The sequence below is a fragment of the Acomys russatus genome, chromosome 19, assembly GCF_903995435.1.
Source record: "Acomys russatus chromosome 19, mAcoRus1.1, whole genome shotgun sequence".
Classification (NCBI taxonomy): domain Eukaryota; kingdom Metazoa; phylum Chordata; class Mammalia; order Rodentia; family Muridae; genus Acomys; species Acomys russatus.
This window is the reverse complement of record NC_067155.1, coordinates 65,777,334-65,799,873: the sequence shown is the minus strand read 5'-3', so window position 1 is coordinate 65,799,873 and position 22,540 is coordinate 65,777,334. Positions and strand designations below refer to the sequence as shown.

General features: G+C 45.0%; 2 protein-coding genes across 5 annotated transcripts in view; both read left to right on the top strand.

Moving 5' to 3' along the window:
* Chfr (checkpoint with forkhead and ring finger domains) overlaps nucleotides 1-7,206 on the top strand; it is a 30,192-nt gene extending 22,986 nt beyond the window's left edge. For 2 of the 4 annotated variants that reach the window (XM_051161773.1, XM_051161774.1), the window contains 4 exons: nucleotides 430-517; nucleotides 3,247-3,354; nucleotides 4,385-4,457; nucleotides 7,034-7,206. In XM_051161773.1, the coding sequence (XP_051017730.1) occupies nucleotides 430-517; nucleotides 3,247-3,354; nucleotides 4,385-4,457; nucleotides 7,034-7,145 (381 nt within the window). In that variant the 3' untranslated portion in view covers nucleotides 7,146-7,206. Of the gene's footprint in view, nucleotides 1-429; nucleotides 518-3,246; nucleotides 3,355-4,384; nucleotides 4,458-6,256; nucleotides 6,567-7,033 lie in introns of those variants that run through there. The other 2 variants (XM_051161777.1, XM_051161775.1) reach the window with 1 other exon arrangement.
* A 4,450-nt stretch (nucleotides 7,207-11,656) lies between these two features.
* The window catches only part of Golga3 (golgin A3), a 45,390-nt gene continuing 34,506 nt past the window's right edge, over nucleotides 11,657-22,540 (top strand). The window contains 3 exon segments of the mRNA XM_051161772.1: nucleotides 11,657-11,804; nucleotides 15,803-16,084; nucleotides 18,354-18,503. Coding sequence (XP_051017729.1) covers nucleotides 15,985-16,084; nucleotides 18,354-18,503 — 250 coding nt within the window. The 5' untranslated portion in view covers nucleotides 11,657-11,804; nucleotides 15,803-15,984.

Genomic DNA, 22,540 nt, shown 5'->3' with positions numbered 1-22,540 from the left:
GTTGTGAATGCCTTTGTGCAATTTTTAGGGAGAACAATGACTCTTTTTTTTTTTGGTTTTTTGAGACAGGGTTTCTCTGTGTAGCCTTGGCCATCCTGGACTCACTTTGTAGACCAGGCTGGCCTCGAACTCACAGCGATCCGCCTGCCTCTGCCTCCCGAGTGCTGGGATTAAAGGCGTGCGCCACCACGCCCGGCTCGAGAACAATGACTCTTATTCAGGTGCAGAGGCTGAAGAGTCTCAGCAAAAAGCTTGTGAAACTTATGAGAGGATTGACCCTAGTTTATCCACTGGCTCCGTGTAAACGCCACTCAAAGACAGCTGTGTTCTGGCTTCATCCACCTTCAGAGCCGGGTGTGAAGGGTCCCCTGTTAGTTGGGGGATCTCCTTCTAAACCGGAATTTCTTCTCACCCTTTTTCCTGTCACAGAATTACCTGGTGACCAGAGGTCTGACATGGAAGAGTATGTTGACAGAGAGTCTCCTGGCTCTACAGCGGGGTGTGTTTCTACTGTCTGGTAAGCAGTCTTTAGCTAGCCCTGAATTGTCTCCTGTAAAATGATAAGATCGTGGGAGGCCACACTTGGCAGTATTACCTGTCTGCTTTCCTACAGATTTATGACCTGGACTCTCACCCTTCCTAAGAAGATAGAACAAGGTCTAGACACTTTATATTTTTGCTTTTTTTTTTTTTTTTTTGGCTGAGGCTCACAATGTAGCCTAGGCTAGCCCTGAACTCCTGATCCTGTCTTCCTCACTAGTGCTGGGGTGACAGATGTGAGCCATTGTACCTGCCTAATTACTTTTGAGGTTTTAAAAACTTTGTCTGAAACCTGTATGACATGTCCGAGCACCTTTTCTCCCTATTAGGGAAGGGTGGGAGTGTGGGGAGCCTCCACCACTTTGTCACTTAATTTGTCATCACTCAGTTGGACAGAGTAGGACGCTGTGCTTTCTCCCAGAGGAGTTGATAGTGTGGGAGGCTATAGAAATTGTAACAAGGCCTTTTCTAAGACTTGAATGTTTGCTAAGAGAAATGTGAGCACTGTTACTAAAATCCCTTGAGTTATTTCTTTCTGGTGATCATGTCTGGTGTGTCTTGCCTGTTGTTGCAGTCCATCCAACTTCTGTGAACACCTTTGATTTCTTAATTTTGTAATGGGGGTAGCTCATATAGAAAATATGAGTGACTTGCTATTTAATTTTGTGAATATGAGAGGTTATTTGCAAATGATTCTGAACTTTACATATGGTCTTTGTTGGGTCTCTGGTAGCACTGACCCGCTATCTTTGTTAAACTATGTAGCACTGCCCTTAGTGTTGTAAATATGTTCTTTTTGTTTGTTTGTTTGTTTTTATTTTGTTTTGTTTGTAAATATGTTCTTACTGTGGCAATAGTATTTTGATTTCCAATTTTAAATCATTTCTTGTGTGTGATTTTTTTTTTTTTTTTTTTTCTCTTTTCTTTCTTTTGTTTGTTTGTTTTTTGAGACAAGGCTTCTCTGTGTAACAGATTCCTAGCTGTCCTGGACTGGTAGACTAGGCTGGTCTTGAACTCACAGAGATCTGCCTGCCTCTGCCTCCCCAGTGCTGAGATCCAGAGTGTGTGCTACCACATCCAGCTGTGATTTTTACTTTCAATACATACAGGTTTAGCATTCCAAACTTGAGAATGCCTTCACCACTGTTACCATTAGAGTGCTGAAGACATGGTACCACAAGAAGAAAGCCTATACGAGGCCTGCTATGATGGGTCATTGTATGAAATCAACTTGAGGCAGTGTGTGTGAGAGGCATAGGAAATGTAAATGATGCTGTGTTTAGTGTTACGTCCCCGGTTCTCATTAGAGATTCACAAATCACCAGGCATGGCGGCATACACCCTGAATTTCAGTACTGGTGAAACAGAGATAGGTGGATCTATCTGAAGTCCATGGTAGCCTGGTCCACAAAGTGAGTTCCAAGTAACCAAAGACTCAGTGAGATCCTATCTCAAAAAACAGGGCCGGGGTGGTGGCGCACGCCTTTAATCCCAGCACTCGGGAGGCAGAGGCAGGCAAATTTCTGTGAGTTCAAGGCCAGCCTGATCTACAGAGAGAGAGTCCAGGACAGCCAGGGCTACATAGAAAAACCCTGTCTTAAAACACACACACACACACACACACACACACACACACACAACCCCAAAAATCAGGTAGGGAGTCTGGAGATCCCAGTTTGGTCCCCTACACCCACATGATGATGATTTACAGCTATCCATAACTCCAACACCTTGGGGCTCAGTGTCTTCTGACTTCTGCAGGTACCAGCTACACATGTGGTATACATACATACATGTACACATAATTTTTTTATTTATTTTACTTTATTTATTTATTTATTTATTTATTTATTTAGGTTTTTCGAGACAGGGTTTCTCTGTGTAGCCTTGGCCATCCTGGACTCACTTTGTAGACCAGGCTGGCCTCGAACTCACAGCAATCCGCCTGCCTCTGCCTCCCGAGTGCTGGGATTAAAGGCATGTGCCACCACGCCCGGCTTTATTTTACTTTATTTTGTTTTTTTGTTTTTTTTTAAATTAGCACAAGAGGAAATACTCTTTCCCATATTAATACTTTTGAGGGATTTATATATTTGACAAGTTTTAATCCACATGAGATTATTTTTACTATTAACAACTAAACTAGTGGGCTCAGCGGATAAGAGGATAAGAGCTCTTCCAGAGGTCCTGAGTTGAATTGCCAGAAAACATATGGTGGCTCACAACCATCTATACTGGAATCTGATGCCCTCTTCTGGGTGGCAGGTGTACATACAGATAGAGTGCTCATACATAAAATAAAATCATCTAATAAAAATATTTTTTAAAAAACAAACAAACCTAAGCTAGTGGGGGCTGGAGAGATGGGTTAGCTGTTATGAGCATTTGTTTCTCTTGGAGAGGGTCAGGATTCCCAGCGCCCACATGATGGCTCACAGCCGTCTGTAACTCCAGTTCCAGAGGATCCAGTGCCCTTCTTTGTTCTTTGCAGGCCCTGGACACACACGGGCCACAGGCATTCGTGTAGGCAAACACTCACCGAATACTAATAAACAAACAAACCAGCTAAATGTCTGACCCGTTGTCTCTACCTCGCTCAGGGTTAGTGTGCTGGTTTCCTACTAGTTTCAAGTGTGTCTGTTTTGCCGTTAGAGAATGGCACTGCCTGACGAATGGCTGTGCCCAGATGTGGCTTTGTTCCCCCAGATTACAGAATCACTGGAAACACTGTGCTGTGCTATTGCTGTGGTCTGCGTAGCTTCCGAGAGCTGACCTACCAGTATCGGCAGAACATTCCTGCTTCTGAGTTGCCAGGTAAGGCGCCCACACACAGCTCTGTCTGTGTTGGCTTCACTCCAGGGTTCTAAGAGGTATTTAGCATAACATTACCCTCCATACTTGGCAGAAGACAGGCACACGGCATGGATGAGGCTGCATTTGCTTTTCAGACTGGGTCAAGACACATGGGTTTCTAGACCAAAGCAATATGAAGACATTAGAGATAGCACTGGAGCAAATTCATGTCCTTGACTTGGTTTTCAGATAAGTTTGTTATTTATCTGATAATCTTGACATGGTCTATGAAAACTGATGATAAAGAGAGAGAAGATGTAAGCTAGCATAATAGCTTAGACAAGTGCTGCATGGAGACCTGAGTTCAGTCTTCATGTAAAACGGGGGGGTGGGGGGGGTGGTTATATGTGTCCCAGGCTTAGTTCCCAGAACCTACATGGCAACTTATATCTGTTTGTAACTCCAGTTCCAAAGGATCTGGTATCATTTTCTGTCTTCTGTGGGCACCAAGCACACACACACACAGTGCACTTTATACATGCAGTCAAAACACTCACACACATAAAATAAATATATCTGTTTTAAAAACAAAGAAGGCTGGGTGGTGGTGGTGCACATCTCAAATCCCAGCACTTGGGAGCAAGAGGCAGGTAGATCTCTGTGTTGTGAGCAAATTCACAGAAGCAGAAGCAGCCGCCGCCGGCCAAAGCCAGTTATAGTATCTCTTGCTTATAACTCCAGAACTAGGGAGGCATAGACAGGCAGATCCCTGGATTGGCCAGGTAGCTTAGCCTAATTGGCAAGTCCCAGGCCATTGAAAGATATTGTGTCAATAAATAAATAAATAAGATAGAGGACATCTGAGACTGACTTTTGGCTTCTGTGCATACATGTATACTCAGACACATGCACCTATAGGAACATACATAAACACACAGAGTGACAAGATGGTTTGTGCTTGAGAGCATTTCCCTGTATCTCCAGTTAAGCTCGTTTAGCTGTGTGAATGGTGTGTGACACGTCTAATGTGGACATGTCCCTTCTTTTCCAGTGACTGTAACATCTCGTCCCGATTGCTACTGGGGCCGTAACTGTCGCACTCAGGTGAAGGCCCACCATGCAATGTGAGTGGAGCTGGGAGATGTTTGGGTCAACTGCAGGTCCTCCAGGCTCAGAGTTTAGGAAGGAAGCAGTAATAGTAAATTGTATGCTAAAAAATGATTCACTAATTTGGAGACTTTAGGTGTACCTCAGTAGTAGAGTATAAAAGTTCTGGGTTCAGTTCCCAGAATCCCAGTCCATCCCCAAATACATATATGTATTCTAATTTAATCCCTCTACTTCTATAAAGGTATACGATGTACAAAATAGCTTTTTCAAATAGAAATTCTGCTCTTAGGTCACTGCATTCCCTAAACTGCTTCCATGCAGATGACCTTCGTCTCTCATCTGTGTCTTCATGGTTGAGTCACCTAATGCTTTATCTGGCAGCTTGCAGAGCTGACACACAGAGTGGTATCTCTCTCTGAGTTAGTAGCTGTAGTCTAAGCTCTGCCTGGCCGAGATGGCTTTTTTTTTTTTTTTTGAGACAGGGTTTCTCTGTGTAACCTTGGCTGTCCTGGACTAACTTTGTAGACCAGGCTGGCCTCAAATTCACAATGATCCACCTGCCTCTGCCTCCCGAGTGCTGGGATTAAAGGCAAATGCTACCACACCCAGCTTTGAGATGACTTCTTCTTTTGTTTTTGTTTTTGTTTTTCAAAACAGGGTTTCTCTGGGTAGACCTGGCTGTTCTGGACTTGCTTTGTAGACCAGGCTGGCCTCGAACTGAGAAATCCGCCTGCCTCTGCCTCCCGAGTGCTGGGATTAAATGGGTAGTTTTTTGGCATAATACCTTGCATTGTGCTTGAGCATGATCAGCAGACACCAACTGTTTCAAGAAAGAACATTTTAGGTTGTACAGATGACTCAGTATTTAAGAGTGCATGTTGTGAGCAGGGCATGGTGGTGCACACCTTTAATCCCAGCACTCGGGAGGCAGAGGTAGATCTCTGTGAGTTCAGGGCCAGCCTGACCTACAAAGCAAGTTCCAGGACAGCCAGGGCTACACAGAGAGATCCTCTCTTGAAAAAACGAGTAAACATAAAAAAGTGCATGCTGTCCTTGCAAGGGATCATAGTTGAGCGCTCGCATTGGGCACCTGCTGCTGTAGCATTGGGATCAGACATCAGCAGCTTCCGCAGGAACCCACACATAGACACAGCCATAGAACAAAAAGTAACAAAAGTAAATCATAAAAATGGACATTTCCCCACTAACTCAACTTTGCTCACGGTGGTATGGGTGTGAGTAGCAAAGACAAATGCTGCTCTGTCCACGCGCATCTCCGCTGTGTCCACGTGTATCTGCACTCTTGCCCCTGGATTGTGGAGAGGGGAAAGTGGCCACTGTTACCTCAGCATTGTCTCCACCCTGCTGGCTGACGTGTAGGTAATGCACACACTAAGGAAGCCCAGCTCTAATTCTCTTCTATGATAAATTACCCACTGTGTTTTCATTTTAATTTAAAAGTAGGCTACTTTGGGGGCTTAAAAACTACTTGGTGAGGGCTGGAGAGATGGCTCCTTCCATCACTCTATCTCAGCAAGACAACATTTGCTGCTCTTCCAGACAACCTAAGCTCGGTTCCCAGCACCTGGAATTAGGGGGTTGGATTCCTTTGTCTGGCCACCCTGGTCACCTGTGCACACATGGCATATACTCATGCACACACATATAAATACATGTAACTTCAAATTAAAATAAGCAATCTTTTTTTAAAGCATAAAAATTGTCAAGTGGGCTCACATACATGATTCATACATATTCTTACATGGTGAGTACAGTATACAGTTTCAGTCTTCGATGCTTTCTCTCCCTGCAGGAAATTCAATCACATCTGCGAGCAGACAAGGTTCAAGAACTGAGTATTGGAGGAGACACATGAACCGTTACAGAGCACAGGAGGCAATAACTCTCTGGTTTAAGATACCACATGCAAATACTTTAAGGGCATTTTTACAGTTCCCCCTAAGCAGCACTGGTCAGGCACTCTGGTGTGGCTTTTCCCTTTGTGGAGCTTTACTTTCAGTGAGACACATGGATGCACACGGGGGCACACGCAGACGCACATGCACACACGTAGCCCAGTAACCTGGCAGGCCTACTGGGGACACTCACTTTGCAGTCAGTAGACTGAGTCAGTAGACAGCCCTCCCGTGTGGTGAGGTGGTGGCCATGCAGGTTTGTGCTTTGCTATGTTTTCTATCATGTATCTGACTGCAGTTAAAATGCAAAAGCTTCATGGGAAAGGGTCAGCTATGTCAGAAGCGCTCAACAAAGGAAAGGAAGCATACGTTTACAGCTCCAGGGATGTACCGGGTATTCTCTCTGGAAAGACGCAGCCTTTTGTATATTTTTTATTTTAATAAGTTTGGTGCTTATCTTCTAATAAGATTTAAATATTAAAAACTAGCACAAATACTATAATTTATACTTTACAAATTGAGTGAAATTGGGAATAGTCTGATATATGGAAGAATGAACATATGTTTCTGTTTATTTAAAAAAAAAAAAATCAAGTGTCTAAAATGGTTAATGCTGAGGAGGATGTTTTGAGTATCCAGGTCCTTGACCCAGGGTTGGCCTTCTTATCCAGCAGGGCACAGCCTCTGCCCTCAGCCCTCCAGCCCCTGAGAGCAGCCCCTGCTGAACCCGGGATGGCTCCACACCAACAGGCCCTCTGCTTTCCAAGTCCTGCCCTGGTACATTAGGTTTGCCCTGCCATCTGAAATAATACTTGAAATTTTTGTTGTTTTGTTTTGAAGCTTTTTTTCATCTTTCATTGCGTTACGTTTGTTTGTAAACTGGTAACTTTTGCTTCTCAGGGATACAGTGTCAACTGTTGTCTTGCTCTTGATGCAGACTGAGAGGCAGCGCTCTGTGTTTGTGGGAGAAGGATTTTTTTAGTTCTAATAAATGAGGTGTGTTTATTTCTCGTGTTGTGTTCATATGTGAGGTGCCACATACTCCTTGCTAATGCCGACAGGCACCACTAATTCCTCACCTGGGTTACATGGGACCTGTGCTCTGGCCTTTCAGGACTCCACTCCAGCAGGAAGCACCTGGTGCATGAGCCACTGGATATCACTTAATCCCCAGTTAAGGAAGCACGATGTCTAAGAGCTACCTCAGGGGCTGAGGAACTGAACGTGGTGGGGAGAACAGTCTACGTGTCAGGCTCTAGCATCAGGGAGCGTTTGGACCTTGCTGCTCATTCCTGAGTGTGACTGAGCTGCTTGGAGAGGCAGTTTCTTTATGGTCATCTGGACTTCCTTTCTCTAAACTCTTTCACACCACCTGTATCAGTCACTTTTCTTGCTGTGTGAATAAGGAATTATTTTGGTTCCAAACTTGAAGGTCCATGTAGTAGGATGGCATGTTGGCGGGAGTGTGAAGCAGCCTGTCACTGAATCTGCAGTCAGAAAGCAGAGAAAAATGAATGCTGGTGCTTCGCTTCCTCTCTGCCTTTGTTCATGTTGAGGACCCAGCCCAGAGGATGGTGCAGCGCACACTCAGGGCTGCTCTTCTCTCCTCAGGTAAACCTTTGTGGAAACAGCCTCACAGACACACCCAGAATTATGTTTCCTAGATGACATCAAACCCAGGCAAGTTGGTGATAGTTGAGCCACTCCACCCAGAACCACCAACAATCTGGAGTTGTCTGCAGCTGTTATCCCCTATAAAATGTGCAGACTTCCTCATAGAATTGCCACAGACTGTTTCCTCTGTAGCTCTTGAGCCTCGCCTTGGGACACACCCAGAGTGGGGCTTTCAGATGTCCACTGAGACTCTGCTGCCTGGTGCAGGATGGGGCACTCGGTATTCCCTGTAATTCTGTCTGAGGTGGGGTCAGCTTGGCCTACATCCCTGCCTTGCTGTTGTACCTTTCCCTTTGCTATCAGAGGGCACTCTAACCCTGCCCTGTAGGTTCCAAGCTCAAGCCAGAAGAGGGTGTTGGGGTTGCTACTGAAGGAACCAGGCTGGCCAGGGAAACTTCATTGGGCCAGACTCCCAATTACAACTGAGAAAATTGGTTTAAAACAAGGAGCCTCTACTCCATGCAATTACAGAGAGCTGACTGCCTCTTGACTACCTGATACTCTGAGGTGGGGATGGTCAGCGAGGGTTCCAGCAGGCTCCCCTGGCCCTGTACTAGCCTTTGCCTCTAAGGCACAGCTAAACCGGAGATGCAGCTGAGAGTCCAGTGAGGGTTTCTTCCAGTTAAGGGAACCCTGGTGACAGCCTGCCCAGCATTGATCTGGTAGCCTAAGAGACGATGATGATGCACGGTGGCCTTACATAGCTCTCGTGAAGCGCAGCTAACAGAGCCAGAAACTACTATTGCCACCAGGGACCCAGAAGTAAGGAACTGAAACAGTAAAAAACACAAAAGTCCAGTGTGGATCTAACTTCAAGTGTGGCGTGAGGGAGGAACCCAGACGTTGCCTCTAGTGTTTTCTGGCTTTGCCTTCTCTCTGTCTCCCCTCAAGTTTTGGTATGCACACAGTTAATGTTCAGACACTTCCAGGGCTGTATTAAGAGGCTGGGTCTCAGGTCAAGAAGGGAGGACAGAGGCACACAAAGTGAGAGAGGCCAATCTTAACAGACTCGCCAGAAACATTTTGACACATGAAGTAAGCTCGGGTGATGTATCCAAGGCCGTCTCCTGAGTCCTAGGACCACTGAACACGTTAGTTTAAACATCATATAACATAGAACTACGTAAGCTATGTTAAAAGCCAAAGGGAATAAACAGTTGGACTTAAAACACTCCTGGTCTACTGAACTCGATGCTCTCTGAGCCTCCTGTGCTATGTACATCCTTATGCCTGTACTCACATGGTGAGTGGATGGTGTGTTACTTGTCTTTCTAACATCTCAGCTTTTCTTGAACTCTAGAGGTTGTCACGCCCCCCACACACATGCCGTGCAAGCCCGCCTCCATGGTCTTCAGCATCTTAGAAAGAATCATGACCTTGTGACTTGTGTCAAACCCCAGGCATTATTCATCTCTCTCACAGAGCAACTGCATTCCACGTGACAAGACTGAGCACTGTTCCCACAGGCAGGGTTTGTGCCTGGCTACTACTTGCCCCTGATGACTGTAGCTTTACCATCTTTGAATGTGGCCATTCCCTAGCCTTGCACAGACCTTCTCTGCCCCTGATGACTGTAGCTTTACCATCTTTGAATGTGGCCATTCCCTAGCCTTGCACAGACCTTCTCTGCCATGCTGCTCATACTTAACACTCTGCTAGCTCTTCACATGCTCTCTACCCCTCAGGCAAGTTTAGTTCATAACTTCTGTTCTCACAGGAACCTGGAAGCACCTTTCCACCGGTATGCTTTGTCTAGGTATGGGCTCAGATTGATGAGAGACCTTTTTTTTTTCCCCAAATAAAAAACTTTTGGGTGTATATGTGCTATGTGTGTGTGTATGCAGTGAGTGTGTCATGTGTGGTGATTAGGGGGCAACTTGTAGAGTTTAACTTTTCTCTTTCCACCTTTATATGGGTTTCAGATTGCTAGTCATTAACTGCAAGTGTCTTTACCTGCTGAGTCATTTCACAGGTCCAGAGAGGTCCTTTCTAAACAGTCCATAAGACTGCAGAATACCTGCTCTCCTGTCTGTTCATCCTTGACATCATCTCCTGTCCTGTATGTCTGTTCATTGACTGCTTCCCACCAGGAAGGAAGTGTCTTGAAAGCAGGGATTATATAGACAGCACCTGGCCAAGTCCTTGGCATACAGAAGTCCTCAGTAGATACAGAAGAGTTTCCCCCAGTAAGTGGCAGCTCCCCTCAGGTAGTGCTTTGTGGAGGGCTGCTCCCCCTGCCCCTCCCCACCCTGTGGGTACTAAAGCTGGGACCTTGTCCTTTTCACCACCTTAAGATCCTTGGCATGCAGAATGCTGTGGAGATCCATGTGCTCAATTTTGTTCCTCAACTGATGAACAGCAAAAAGAGGAAAATATCTTTTAATTTTTAAAAAAGTTTAAAAATTAAAATAAAAAAAATTTAAAGAGGAAAAATAAGATAATAGAATACTATCAACATGTACAGTATGGATGCAACTTGAAAAAGAATTTAAAGCTACACAGTGTATAAATCTTAACTTATATGAAATGCACCGGCAAACACAAAATGATGACCAGAGGCTGAAAAAGAAGGGATGGGGAGAGCTGCTCCCATGAAAGTGTTCTAAAAGTCGGACTATAAAAATGGGTGTACAGCTGCAAATGTACGGGAATAACGAGCAAGGTGCACACAGGAGCAAGTTTTATAGCTCATAAATTACACCTTAGTAAAGCTATGGCAATTTTTATTTGGGGTTAGAAATGTAGCTTGGAGGTGGGGAGGGCGCTTGACGTAGCCAAGGACCAGGGCACTCTCTAGCGCTGAAAACAAAAGTTTTGTGTTTAGAATTTTTTCCATGTGGATGTGCCATCAGTTTAATATAGTTTGTTGCTTCTCCTTCTCCCTTCCTATCTCAACATAGTAGACGTTGAACCCGAGTTCTGACATCTTTTTACTTCCTAAGACAAGTCCCACTTCATAGTCCAGTCAGGCCTTGAGCTTGTGATACTCTGCCTCAGCGTCCTTGTGCTAGGAATGCTGTCGCGTGGCAATGGACGATGTTGGCACAACACACACTAGGCTTCCAAACACTCAGCAGAAAGCCGCCTGTACCGCCACGGAGGCGGGGCCGGGCGGAAAGCCACGCCCCGGGGCGTGGCCGCGCGGATCATGTTACCCACCAGTCAGAAGGCCGCAAGGGGGCGGGGGCGGGGCAGTCCGGGATACGCCACTGCCGCCGGAAGCTCAAGCCTTCTTTTTTTGTTGTTGTTGCTGTTTTGGGTGTTTTTTAACCTCCCTCCTGCGGTCCGATCCGTTCCTTTAGGCTGGAAGTTGTTTCTCTGAAGGGAAGGCCCACAGAATTTTAAGGCCACTTGAAGGTTTCCTCAGTTCTGTCCGAAGTGAGATCCACACCAGTCCTAGCTGGGTGGTGGCTAGTGGCCGCAGAAGGACACCCTCTCCCGGAACGAAGGCCACGCGGACAGTTTGTTTCCGGGGGGTTGCCCGAGACCGGTGCTCCGTTGCGCCCCGCCCCTTGCACGGCCACGTACTACCGGAGCCGCAGGGTTGGGCCGCTACGGGTGAGGGTTGTGTGTGACACTAGGACTGAGGAGGGTCCAGGCCTTGCGGTAGAGGACGGTGGAGGCACTGCTGGGGCAACGCCGCGCCCGGACAGCGTCGGCGAGACGGATGCAGAGTCCGGGGCGGGTCGCGCACACTTTGGGTCCACGGCGGCCAGCTCAAGTCAGCTTTTCCTTTTACTCTCTCGGGCTGAAGCCTGCCTCGCAGCGCGTGTCAGTACCGGCTTGGTAAAAAGCAGGGGCTTCCTCTGCGCCTCACGGGATGCGGTCGGCCCTGAGAGCCTGCGCTACTGCTGCTTGGTTGGGTCAGCGTGTTTGAAGTCTGCTCCTTTTGCAGTTGATGACGGTCGTGACATGGTGGCAAGTCGTTCAATACGTGGGGGACTTACTGTTTCGGTTCTGGTGCTCAGAGGTGTTTCACGGTGCTGCCGAACATGGACAGTGGAGTCACTGACTAGAGAGAGCTAGCTGAACAGCCCACCGCCTTTCCACAGGCGCTTACTGAACGTCTGTGGACAGACAGGCCCTGTTTGTAACAGGTCCCAGGATACAGTAGTTTTGTGGCCTTTGTTCTCAATCACTTGTTGTTGAGAGGATTAGCTTTGTCCTGCCTGTGGAAGAGTTGACATGAGTCAAGGCAGGCCTCCATGACAAGACGCTTCTGTACAGAATTGTTGAGAGGAATGTCTTAAGAAGAGTGAGCAAGAAGTGTAGAGACCCTATGGAGAGCAGTTGTACTTCTGTGTGTATAATATAGCCAGATAACGACAAAAGGGCACAGGATATAAGGGGTACAGTCATAAGTAGGAAGCACATAAAAGTGATCTCCAGTTTAGGTTAAGAGGTTTGTATTTTCTTGTCAGTGGGACATTGTAAGCCATTTACAGCTGACTCATGACCTTTACGTTTTAAATCCTATAGTATCTCTCAGTTACAGTACCTTGAATGGAAAGAAAAGGCTGGATGTTGTGGCTCGTGTCCATAATACCAGCTCTTGGGACACCAAGACAGGAAGACCTAACCAGCTTGAGGCCCAGGTTACATAGTAAGATGCTGTCTCAAAATCCGAAAGCAGATTGGAAAGATAGCTCAGTGGTCAAACGTCAGAGTCTGATAACCTGAGCTCTCTGGAAGCCCCATGGTGGAGGGAAAACCCACTCTCAAGCTGTCCTGTGACCTCACACACCTGTGCCTACGAACCCAGACACGATTTGTAAACCCCTGTCTCCTCTCTACTCCCTAGAAAAGAAAGGAAACAGAAGAAATGAAAGTCATCAGATTTCAAAGTAGCTGGGTTTTAGCCAATTGCTTCAAGTACTGTTATTTTCTGAAGTGAGAATATAGCTTCAATTTGTCTTTTACTATCAAATTTGAAAGGAGAAATAATTGGCCTGTTTATCAGAGGCATGAACAGACCCTGTATCTTCTTGTAGTCAATCCTGGAAAAAATTTTGTATTCATTTTGTATTCTGTTTTTATGGATGAGGAAATAAGCTAAGAGTGGCTCAGAAATCTACCTAACAAGATCTTACAGCCAAATGGAAGAACAGGCTTTGAAGCAAACATGCTTAACTCAGAACCTGTCACTTAGTCCTTACTGTACCTGAGGCTGGCCTTCGGTTTTCACTTGTATAGAGTGCTGTTTGCTATTGCTCAGTCCTGCAGGTGCAGCATCAGCTAGGCATCAAGTCCTGTTTTATCTTTAGCTAATTGATGATAACCTCAGTAATAGGGTAGCTATTGTCTGTGGACCATGTCCATGGACTCTGCTGGGGAAAGCCCTAATCCTGTTACATCTGAGATGGTAGTCCATCAGTGTGAGGGCCAGGTGAACTGCTAAGATTAGGGTTGGAATTTCTCAGTGATAGCTTTGTTCTGCCATCTAGAAATGGGAGTGCAAGTGGGTAGACAGGAAACTATAAGTTGAGTGAAGTGGTACGTGACTGTAATCCTAGCAATCAGAAAGTGGAAACAGGAGAATCTACTGGAACTGGGAACTACACTGGGCTGTATATCGAGTCTTTGTCTAAAAAAACAGTCCCAAGTCCAAAACCAGCAAATAGAGCTGGCTGAGACAGCTCAGTCAATAAAATGCTTGCTATACAAGCATGAGGCCTGGACTCTGATTCTTTGCTAAAACCCACGTAAGAAAGTCAGGCATCGTGTGTGCACTTGTAACTGCAGCACCGAGGAGGTGGAAACAGGCAGTCCCTGGGCTTGCTGGCCAGCCAGCATATTCATATTGATGAACTCCAGGTCAGTGAGAGATTCTGTCTCAAAACCCAAGATGAACGGCACCTAAACATGTGCACATACAAATGCACAGAAAGAACCAAACTGACCAAACAAATGAAAAACAAAAAGACTTAACTATAGTGAAAATGACCTTTAAAAAAAAAAAGGTCACAAATGTAGTGTGTATTACCAAAAACAGCTTTTTTTGGCCTCCTTCACCCCGGCTGTCTCATCTTCCTTGGTGTCTGGAGATTTGCCTTTGTGAGCATCCTGAGGAAATGAGACCCTGCGTGACTGAGTCATGCTTACCAGAATTCAGAGGAGTCTGAGGTTAGACAGTAAATGCCAGTCTGTTGCCCTTCAGGCAGGACTGCTGTCAGAAGCCCAACTCCTAGCACAGTCAAGACATTTTCTCTCTGTCAGCTTCAGGAAGACCTAGCTGATTGTGAACAGAAGCCATCTGAGTGAATTAGCCAGAGTCAGCTGTAATTGGGGTCCTCTGTTCTGGAGGGCTGAACCAAGGAGGAAGGACTGCTTAGTCAGGGGTCTTGATCAACACCAAATCAGAGTAAGGGAAATTAAGAGGGGCATATGTGGTGGTCTCTAGCTTGGCTAATGTTCGTCTTTATGGACAGTCTGAGTTATAGGCATTGTTGCTGCTTTTGAGGCACATTATCTCAGCAACTCCTTGGCTGCCTTCCTTTTGTGTTTGTCCTGTACTAGACTTGTACTAGTCATTGGCTAAGTTGATAGGCTGAGCTGACTTTATTATTGGTGGGTTCCCTCAGTCACAGAGGACAGATGGAGTCAGAGAACATGTGTCTGCAGTAACAGGTGTCAGTATGCTAGCCCTACATTTGGTTCAGCATCACAACTTGTTAGTGAGCACCATCCTCTCAGGCTTCCTACCTTTAATTCCTCAATGTGACTTTTATTTTTTGGGGAGAGGGTCTCAGCTTTGTAGCCCAGGCTTGCTTGGAACTCACCATGTAGACCAGATTGCCTTCAAACTCAAAGACCCACGTGACAGAGTCCTGAGTGCTAGAATTAAAAGCATGTGCTACCGCACTTGGCTTCAGGGTTTGTAAGCTCAGGGTGCAGGTTATTTGGTCATGAAACATGTTAAGCATAGAGCAGAAGCGATACTATGGAACTTCTGAAAAGCACAGATACCAACATTCCTACAGTATGCCCGGAACCTTGTAGTTAAATCTTACCTTTTGATAAGGAAATAAGTTAGTAATGCCACCAGCATACTTCAGAGCTAATAACTAATTGCCAGACTCATGGTGAAGTTACATTTTCCTAAATTCCATCTACTGTAGTGGTTACTGGTCCTGCTAATGGGGAGACGTGCGTGGTCACCTACTGTGAGAGGCGTTCTCTGCTCTTTCTACGTTAGCTGCCTTTCTGTGTGTCCTTGGATCTCCCTTCAACAGTTCCCCAGCTAGCATACTATTACCTCATCTTTTGGCAATTGTTTCTTTAATTTTCACTCCTCTAGAGCTGAGTAGCATAGCTTACAGGAGTAGAATTGCCTAGTCGGAGCTTTGGCCTTAGGCACGTTCATTTCAGGTGGTTTGGCATCTAAGCCTGTCTCATTGATAAGCTGCTAGCCACGAATGGCTATTAAGTTCAGATCAAACTTAAATACAATTTAAAGTTCAGTTCCTCAGTTGCCAAATGGACAACTACAACAGATTATGAGCTCTTCTTTTTAAAAAGATGTTGGAGGATCATTTGTGGTGGAAGTTTCGTAGATGCCACCAGGAGAGACTGAGTGCCTTAGGGAAAGACCAAGGTGTGGCTGGTTTGATATTTCACCCTCAAGACCTAGGGTGTTGTAGGCGTTTGAGGATTGTTTGTGGGGTGGAAATTTGTATTTGTTTTCTATGCAAGTTGGGATTCTTGTAACTGTTGCTTAAAATCTAACAAATTAGGTTTCATAATGCATTTTTTCTTCTTCCTTCTATCAGGAATCATGGTGTTACTTGGTTTGACTTCAAGCCATTTGTGAACCATTAAACCTTACATGAAAATGGAAAACAAACTAAAATCCTTCCTAGAAGCTCTGGGCTGTTGCTGATGGCAAAAACCAAACATAATCCAGAGTGAGTTGTAGCTCCTCAAAGTCTCCTTAGCCCGAACTTCACTGACCATGGACGGTGCATCAGCCAAACAGGATGGCCTCTGGGAAAACAAGTCCAGCCCTGAAGCCTCACTGGCACCACCACCTGACGAACCAGATAGAGCTCCGCGTAAGTCATCAAGCCATCCTATGCTCTAGCATTTCACTCTGAAGAAGATGGGGTGAGCTAGTGTTTTGGAGGGGGCATGAACTTTTCATTTTCTCAGAATGTTTCAATAATCTTACAGATATTTTCATTTGGTGATAATTTTAGATCAAGCACAGTCTGCAGTCAATAGACTAGGAGCCATTGGCTATAAACCGTGGCCAGCAGTAGAGCGCTGCTTCCTGAATACTTCTGTGGATCTCCACTGGTGAATCTTTGTTAGTGCTTGAATTCTACCATTTTGGTTGATTGTTTGACAAAGTTTTAATAAGTGGAACTGATCAGTGGTCTAGGATTCCTGCATCACATTTCTGGGTTGTTTATGTATCAGTTATAACTCAGTTGATTCCCATATCCCATGCAGTCAGCAGCTAGCAATGAAATATGAATGCACAGGATAGATTATTATGCACTGGCTCTCTAGGAGGAATTGCCTTGTAGGTCTTACGATAGTCAAGCAGTGAGCATGCAGTAGGCAAGGCAGGTCCTAGTATTCTCCCCTGAGACAGTAGGTTCTGAACAACATCTGAGATCTGCCACACAACATTTATGTTACTTGTCATGGTGGCTGTCAGGGTTAAAAGAAGTAATGAGTGTGACCACTTAGATCTGCTACTCATGAGATTCATACAACCTATGTGCATAGGGTAGTCATGAAGGCTAAAAGAAGTCATGTAGCCGGTGGTGGTGGCACACTCCTGTAATACCAACACTTGGGAGGCAGAGGCAGGCGGATCGCTGTGAGTCCAGGACAGCCAAGAGTACAAAAGAAACTCTGACTCGAAAAACAAAAACAAAACAAACAACAAAAGTCATATATATAACGTGCCAGAAGAGCTGGAACGTAGTCAGTGGTAGATGCTTGCCTGGCAAGTGTGAAACCCTGAGTCCCATCCCGCTGCCTAGTGAGCATCCAGGAGGTGCACGTAGCCAGCGCTGCCTTCTGTTCTTCATGGTGTTTATACCTAACCCTATGCTTGGAAACAAAGTCTCCATACATACTGAATCTCATTGCATTTAGATTTTGTTTAAGTGTAGTATGTGCTCAAAACTCACTTTGTTTAGCAATCTACACATCAGAAAGTGGTATTAACCACTTGTAACTTGTATCTGAGATGCAGAATCCCTGCACTTTTGTTCTACAGTGCGGTGTCTTGGACATTGAGGATTTCTGTGCTTTACCTTCTACTTGGGGCTTTCCTTTTTTTCAAGGACTTTGTATTTATAAATAACAATCCTGTTTTCACAAGAAAAGGGAATTTCCTTCATCCCTCTGGATATATCTTGGTACCCATTGATATCGGTGCCGGTGAGATTTTAGGCCACTGAGCCTAGGAAGTCCTCAGGATGGACCCTCCCTTTTTCCTTATTGATAATTGGGTTACACATCAGGGAGTGGCAGAAGAAAGTCTTAAATTTGACTTAATTTTGAGAAGTTTTTCTTTATCTTTTGAGAAAGAACTGTGTTTTAGTTCTTTTTACAGTAATAGCAGTGGTTGAGACTGGGTTTGTACCATGAGTGGTGTCCTTGTGGATAAACTTGGGTTTTAAATTTTTTAATATTTTTGAGGCAGAGTATCTTGGAGGCCAGGCTTTCCTCAGACCGGCTATACAGTTAAGGATGATCATGAACTTTAGGTCTTCCTGCTCGAACCTCCCAAGTGCTGAGATTATAGGCATGAGCAGCCACGCCTTGCTTGTAAAATTGGTATTTTATAATACCTAACCCTTGCTTATCAAGCCAAAACCAAGTTTGGTTTCTGTTCACTTTAGCAGAATCACTCTGACTAGATCATCTGCCTCTTTAAAGGAGAAAATATTCTGAATTTACTCTGAAACCAGCCCTTGAAAATGTGAGCTTGGACTATGATTAACCCTGTTGTCACCTGCACATGTTAGAAAAAGTCTTAGATTTGTTTTAAGCCTCTGCTCTTTCCCCCAACAACTAAAGAAATGGACTTTCAAAGTTTTTGTTTTTAATGTTTCTTACTTAAATGGAAGTGAAACATAAGTGACATAGCACAGTCATAGTGTGGAAGGTGAGGCTACCGTACAGATGAGGACACGAGGCTTTGCCTGAGACAGCGATGGTGCCTGTTTCCTGAGAACCAGAGGAAACAGACTTACAAAGTGTGGAAAGGCTATGCTCATAGCATTTACACAAAGCTGCATGTCTGGAAATGACTTAAATGTCTTCAGACACTGTGTCTAACATACTTTTTTCTCTTTGCAGATGCCAGTGTTGAAGAAACCAGAGTTTTTAGGGAAGGAGGAAGCCCAGATAGATCCAGCCATGAGGCCCTCTGTCAGAATGGGCAGTTCCCAGACCTTCCGTTGTCTCTTGATCCCACAGCAAGCCCAGTGGGACCCGATGCCTCTGCAGGTGTGGATGGTTTCCATGACAACCTAAGGAAGTCTCAGGGAGCTAGTGCTGAGGGCAGGGTTACAAAAGAAGCTTTGCAGTCTCTCAGACTCAGTCTTCCCATGCAAGAAACGCACCTGTGTAAGCATCCACTCCCGCCGGCTCCTCCCACCCCTTGCTATCAGCACCTTCTACTTGGAATCAGTGCCTGACTGCTCCTGCGTGAGCAGGCCCGACCTGTCCTTTCTTTTCTTCATACTGAATGGGGAAGGCAGAGGGGTACATCTTAACGATTTGCTTCCCTTTAAAGAGCACAAGTAGGTCTGGGTGTTGGGACTTTTTTTTTTTTTTTTTGGTTTTTTGAGACAGGGTTTCTCTGTGTAGCCTTGGCCATCCTGGACTCACTTTGTAAACCAGGCTGGCCTCGAACTCACAGCGATCCGCCTGCCTCTGCCTCCCGAGTGCTGGGATTAAAGGCGTGTGCCACCACGCCCGGCTCTTTGGGTGTTGGAACTTTGTGCAGTGGTATCAGACTCCCTGACAAGGACACCTCATGTCATTCTTCATGGGTGGCCAACAAACAGGCAGGAATTCTCACAAGTCCTTTGTATACCTCTGTGCATACCCAGATTTTTTCATTGTCTTTAAAAGTGAAATTTATACGACTGTAATTAGCTATGTGGAAGACTAAAGCAGGAGGATTGAAAATTGAGGTCAGCCTGAGCCGATCAGCAAGGCCTCCATAATCAAACAAAACAAAAGGCATCTTAGGTGCTGGAGAGATAGCTCAGCCATTCAGAGCACTAATTGCTTTTGCAGAGGACCCAGATTTGGTTCCCAGCACCTACATAAGACAGCTCAGTAATCCCAGCTCCAGGGATGGGTATCTGTACTCTCTCTCTCTCTCAACCACACACAAACACACACAATATGATTAAAAATAAAATTTTTAAAAGGTAATTTTAACTTGGGATTTTATTGTTCAAGTAATTTTACATGATTAGAACACTTGGTTTTATCCTGTGAAAATAGTTCCCCACTACCCAAATCAACTTAAGAATGTGTTGGCAGCTCCCTGGTGCTTTTCTTTTTTTCCCTTTTTTCTTTGTGTTTGTTTGTTTTTTCAAGACAGGGTTCCTCTGTGTAACCCTGGCTGTTCTGGAATTCCCACTATAGACCAGGCTGGCCTTGAACTCAGGGATTCACCTGCCTCTACCTCCCGAACGCTGGAATTAAAGGCATGCGCCACACTGCCCAGCTTTCCTGGTGCATTCTAATCCTTGACCATAATGCGCAGTGTTATGGCTAGAATCCTGGTACATATGTCTTTGGGCCTGTAAGCTTGTTTCTCTGTGGATCAAGCAGCACTTTAGTGTTGTCCCACATACATTACTAGTGACTGGTGAGGACACTTTCCCTAACATCTCTTTAGTGTGTAGACAGTCTTTCTTTTTTGAGGTTTGGGTTTGTTTATTTGGTTTGGGTTTTGTATGTGTGTTGTTGTTTTGGAGGGTGGGGTGGGTTATTCGGTTTTGTTGTTACTGGGTTTGTTTCTTGTTTTTTGTTTTTGAGAGTCTTGTTTTATATCCAAGGCTGTTGTTGAATTTGCTGTAGAGACCTGGACTGGCCTAGAGTTTGTGGTTCTCCAGCCTCAGTCTCCTACCTGCTGGGGTTCCAGGCTTTTACCCACTTTGTTGTTGTTGTTATTTTGAATTGTTAGTTTTGTTTTTTGAGATAGGGTTTCACTATATATCCCCAGCTGACCTAGAACTAGCTATGAAGACGAGACTAGCCCCAAACTCACAGAGATCTGCCTACCTTTGGCTTCCGACCACTGAAATTGAGTGACTATTGTGTTAGTTTTTGAGCTGAGGTCTGTGTTTTCAGGCTAGCCTCTGCTTCCTAAACTCAGAGTATCCTCTTCAGCCTTCCACGTAGTTGAGACCTGGCCAGGTGTCACTCTACCTGGTGCCTCATTATTTTTTTGCTTCTTTGTTTGTTTGTTTGGTTGGTTTTTCGAGACAGGGTTTCTCTGTGTAGCCTTGGCTGTCCTCGAATCACTTTATAAACCAGGCTGGCCTCGAACTCACAGCAATCTGGCTACCTCTGCCTCCCGAGTGCTGGGATTAAAGGCGTGCGCCACCACGCCCAGCTTTCATTATTTTTAATACATGACAGTGATGTGATGATTCATTATTTTATTTTAATTACCAGAGGATTTGAGCATCTTCTTATCAGCTGGACATCTGTACATTCTTTTCTAAATTCCCATTGTTGTGTTGGAACTATTTACCTTTTTCTTCACAGGTATTATTTCGTCAGTGCCATAATGTGTATATATATATTATATTTTCTGAGAACTTGCCAGCATTTAAGTCGAGAGACACCTTGTGGGCAGGGAATAGCTCAGTGGGTGAACATGCAAAGCCTGATAACTTGGGTTCGATTCCCCAGAACCCATGTAAAGGTGAAAGGAGAGAACCAACTGCAGAGCTGCCCCCGGCCCTGACTCAGGCCGTAACATGTGCGTGCACATACACACAGAGAGTGAAAATGACTAGTTTAATACATGTAGGGTCTGATGAGATGGCTCAACTAGTAAAGGCATTCGCCGTCAATCCTAAGGACACGCATGATAGGAAGAGAAATGGCTCATGCAGCTTGTCCCCTGACCTCACAAGCGTGCCCTGGAACTTTGTGCGTTCCCACTTCTCCAGTAAATAAATAAATATAACTATACTTTTGTTTTTTGTTTTTTCAAGACAGGGTTTCTCTGTTAGCCTTGGCTGTCCTAGACTCATAGACCTGGCTGGCCTCAAACTGACAGCTCTCCACCTGCCTCTCCCTCTGGAGTGGTGGGATTAAAGGTGTACACCACCACGCCCAGCTAACTATACATGTTTAAGATGAGCTTACTAGTGATGTCACCTCCGCTGCTCTGGGGACTTGACACCTTTCTAGTGACAGTGTATGGATCTGATCTGATTCTCACCCTGACCTATCTCACACAGCTTGTCACGGACCTTTAGTTCAAACCTAGGTCTGTCTGCTGATTTGTGACATCTGTGCAGGGACCAGAACTCTTGAATTGGTCAGGCACATGGCAAACCACTAGAACTACAGTAGCTCTGGGAAGAGTCAGTGCTAAACACGGTGAGTTCCTAATGAATTTGGTAGGTGCCCAGATTTAGGGAATATTTTGAAAGTCTCATATATGTATGTACATGTGTGTGTATGTGTGTTTTCTTCAGATTCTAGGCCTGAAGAGGTGTTTATAAAAGACTGTTAGCCCGGCAGTGTTGCCACAAGCCTTTAATCTCAGCAGAGGCACAGATAAAAAACAAACAACAACAAAAGAATGTTAAATTATTGCATTTACCTCTTTTTTTTTTTTTTTTTTTTTTTTTTTTTTTTTTTTGACTTCTTAGCTCTTTGCTGATGTTTCACAGACAGACATATCTGCTGGTATTAGGATTAAGCCACACTTGTGTTTGCAACTGCAGTAACTTTAGATTAAACACTCCCCTCAAACAAAACATTGAGTTTTAAATATTTCAAATCTTTTTTTTTTTTTTTTTTTTTTTTAATTTAAAAGGTTCCATGTAAATTTACTATCCTTGAGTGTGAGCTCTGGATCTGAGTTTATTTGTCAGGAAGCTGATGTGACCTGCTTTCGGCCCTTGGAGGCAGAGCCCTGTCGGTCTGCACTGTGCACTGGTGCTGCAGCAAGGCTAGTCAGTTGTTATGTCTAAGTCAATAAGGTTCTTGAGTTTACATGGTGTTATGTCTTGTTACTTCAGTGAGATAATCCATGAATGTAACTTTATAAGAAAAACATGTCTTGTGCTGTGAAAAGAGGCCCGCATGGCCTTGTGTCACTTTAAGCACAGTTCTATGCTGTACTCAGTGGCTGTGGTTCTCAGTTTTCTCTCAGTCTGGAAATCGTCGTGGACTGTAGGTGACTGTGTGAGGTTTACAAGCTGAAACATTCTGTTGATTAAATCTAAAACAACCCCTCTGTGGTCACCAACGTGTTTCCTGTGCCCTGCTCTCTGCCA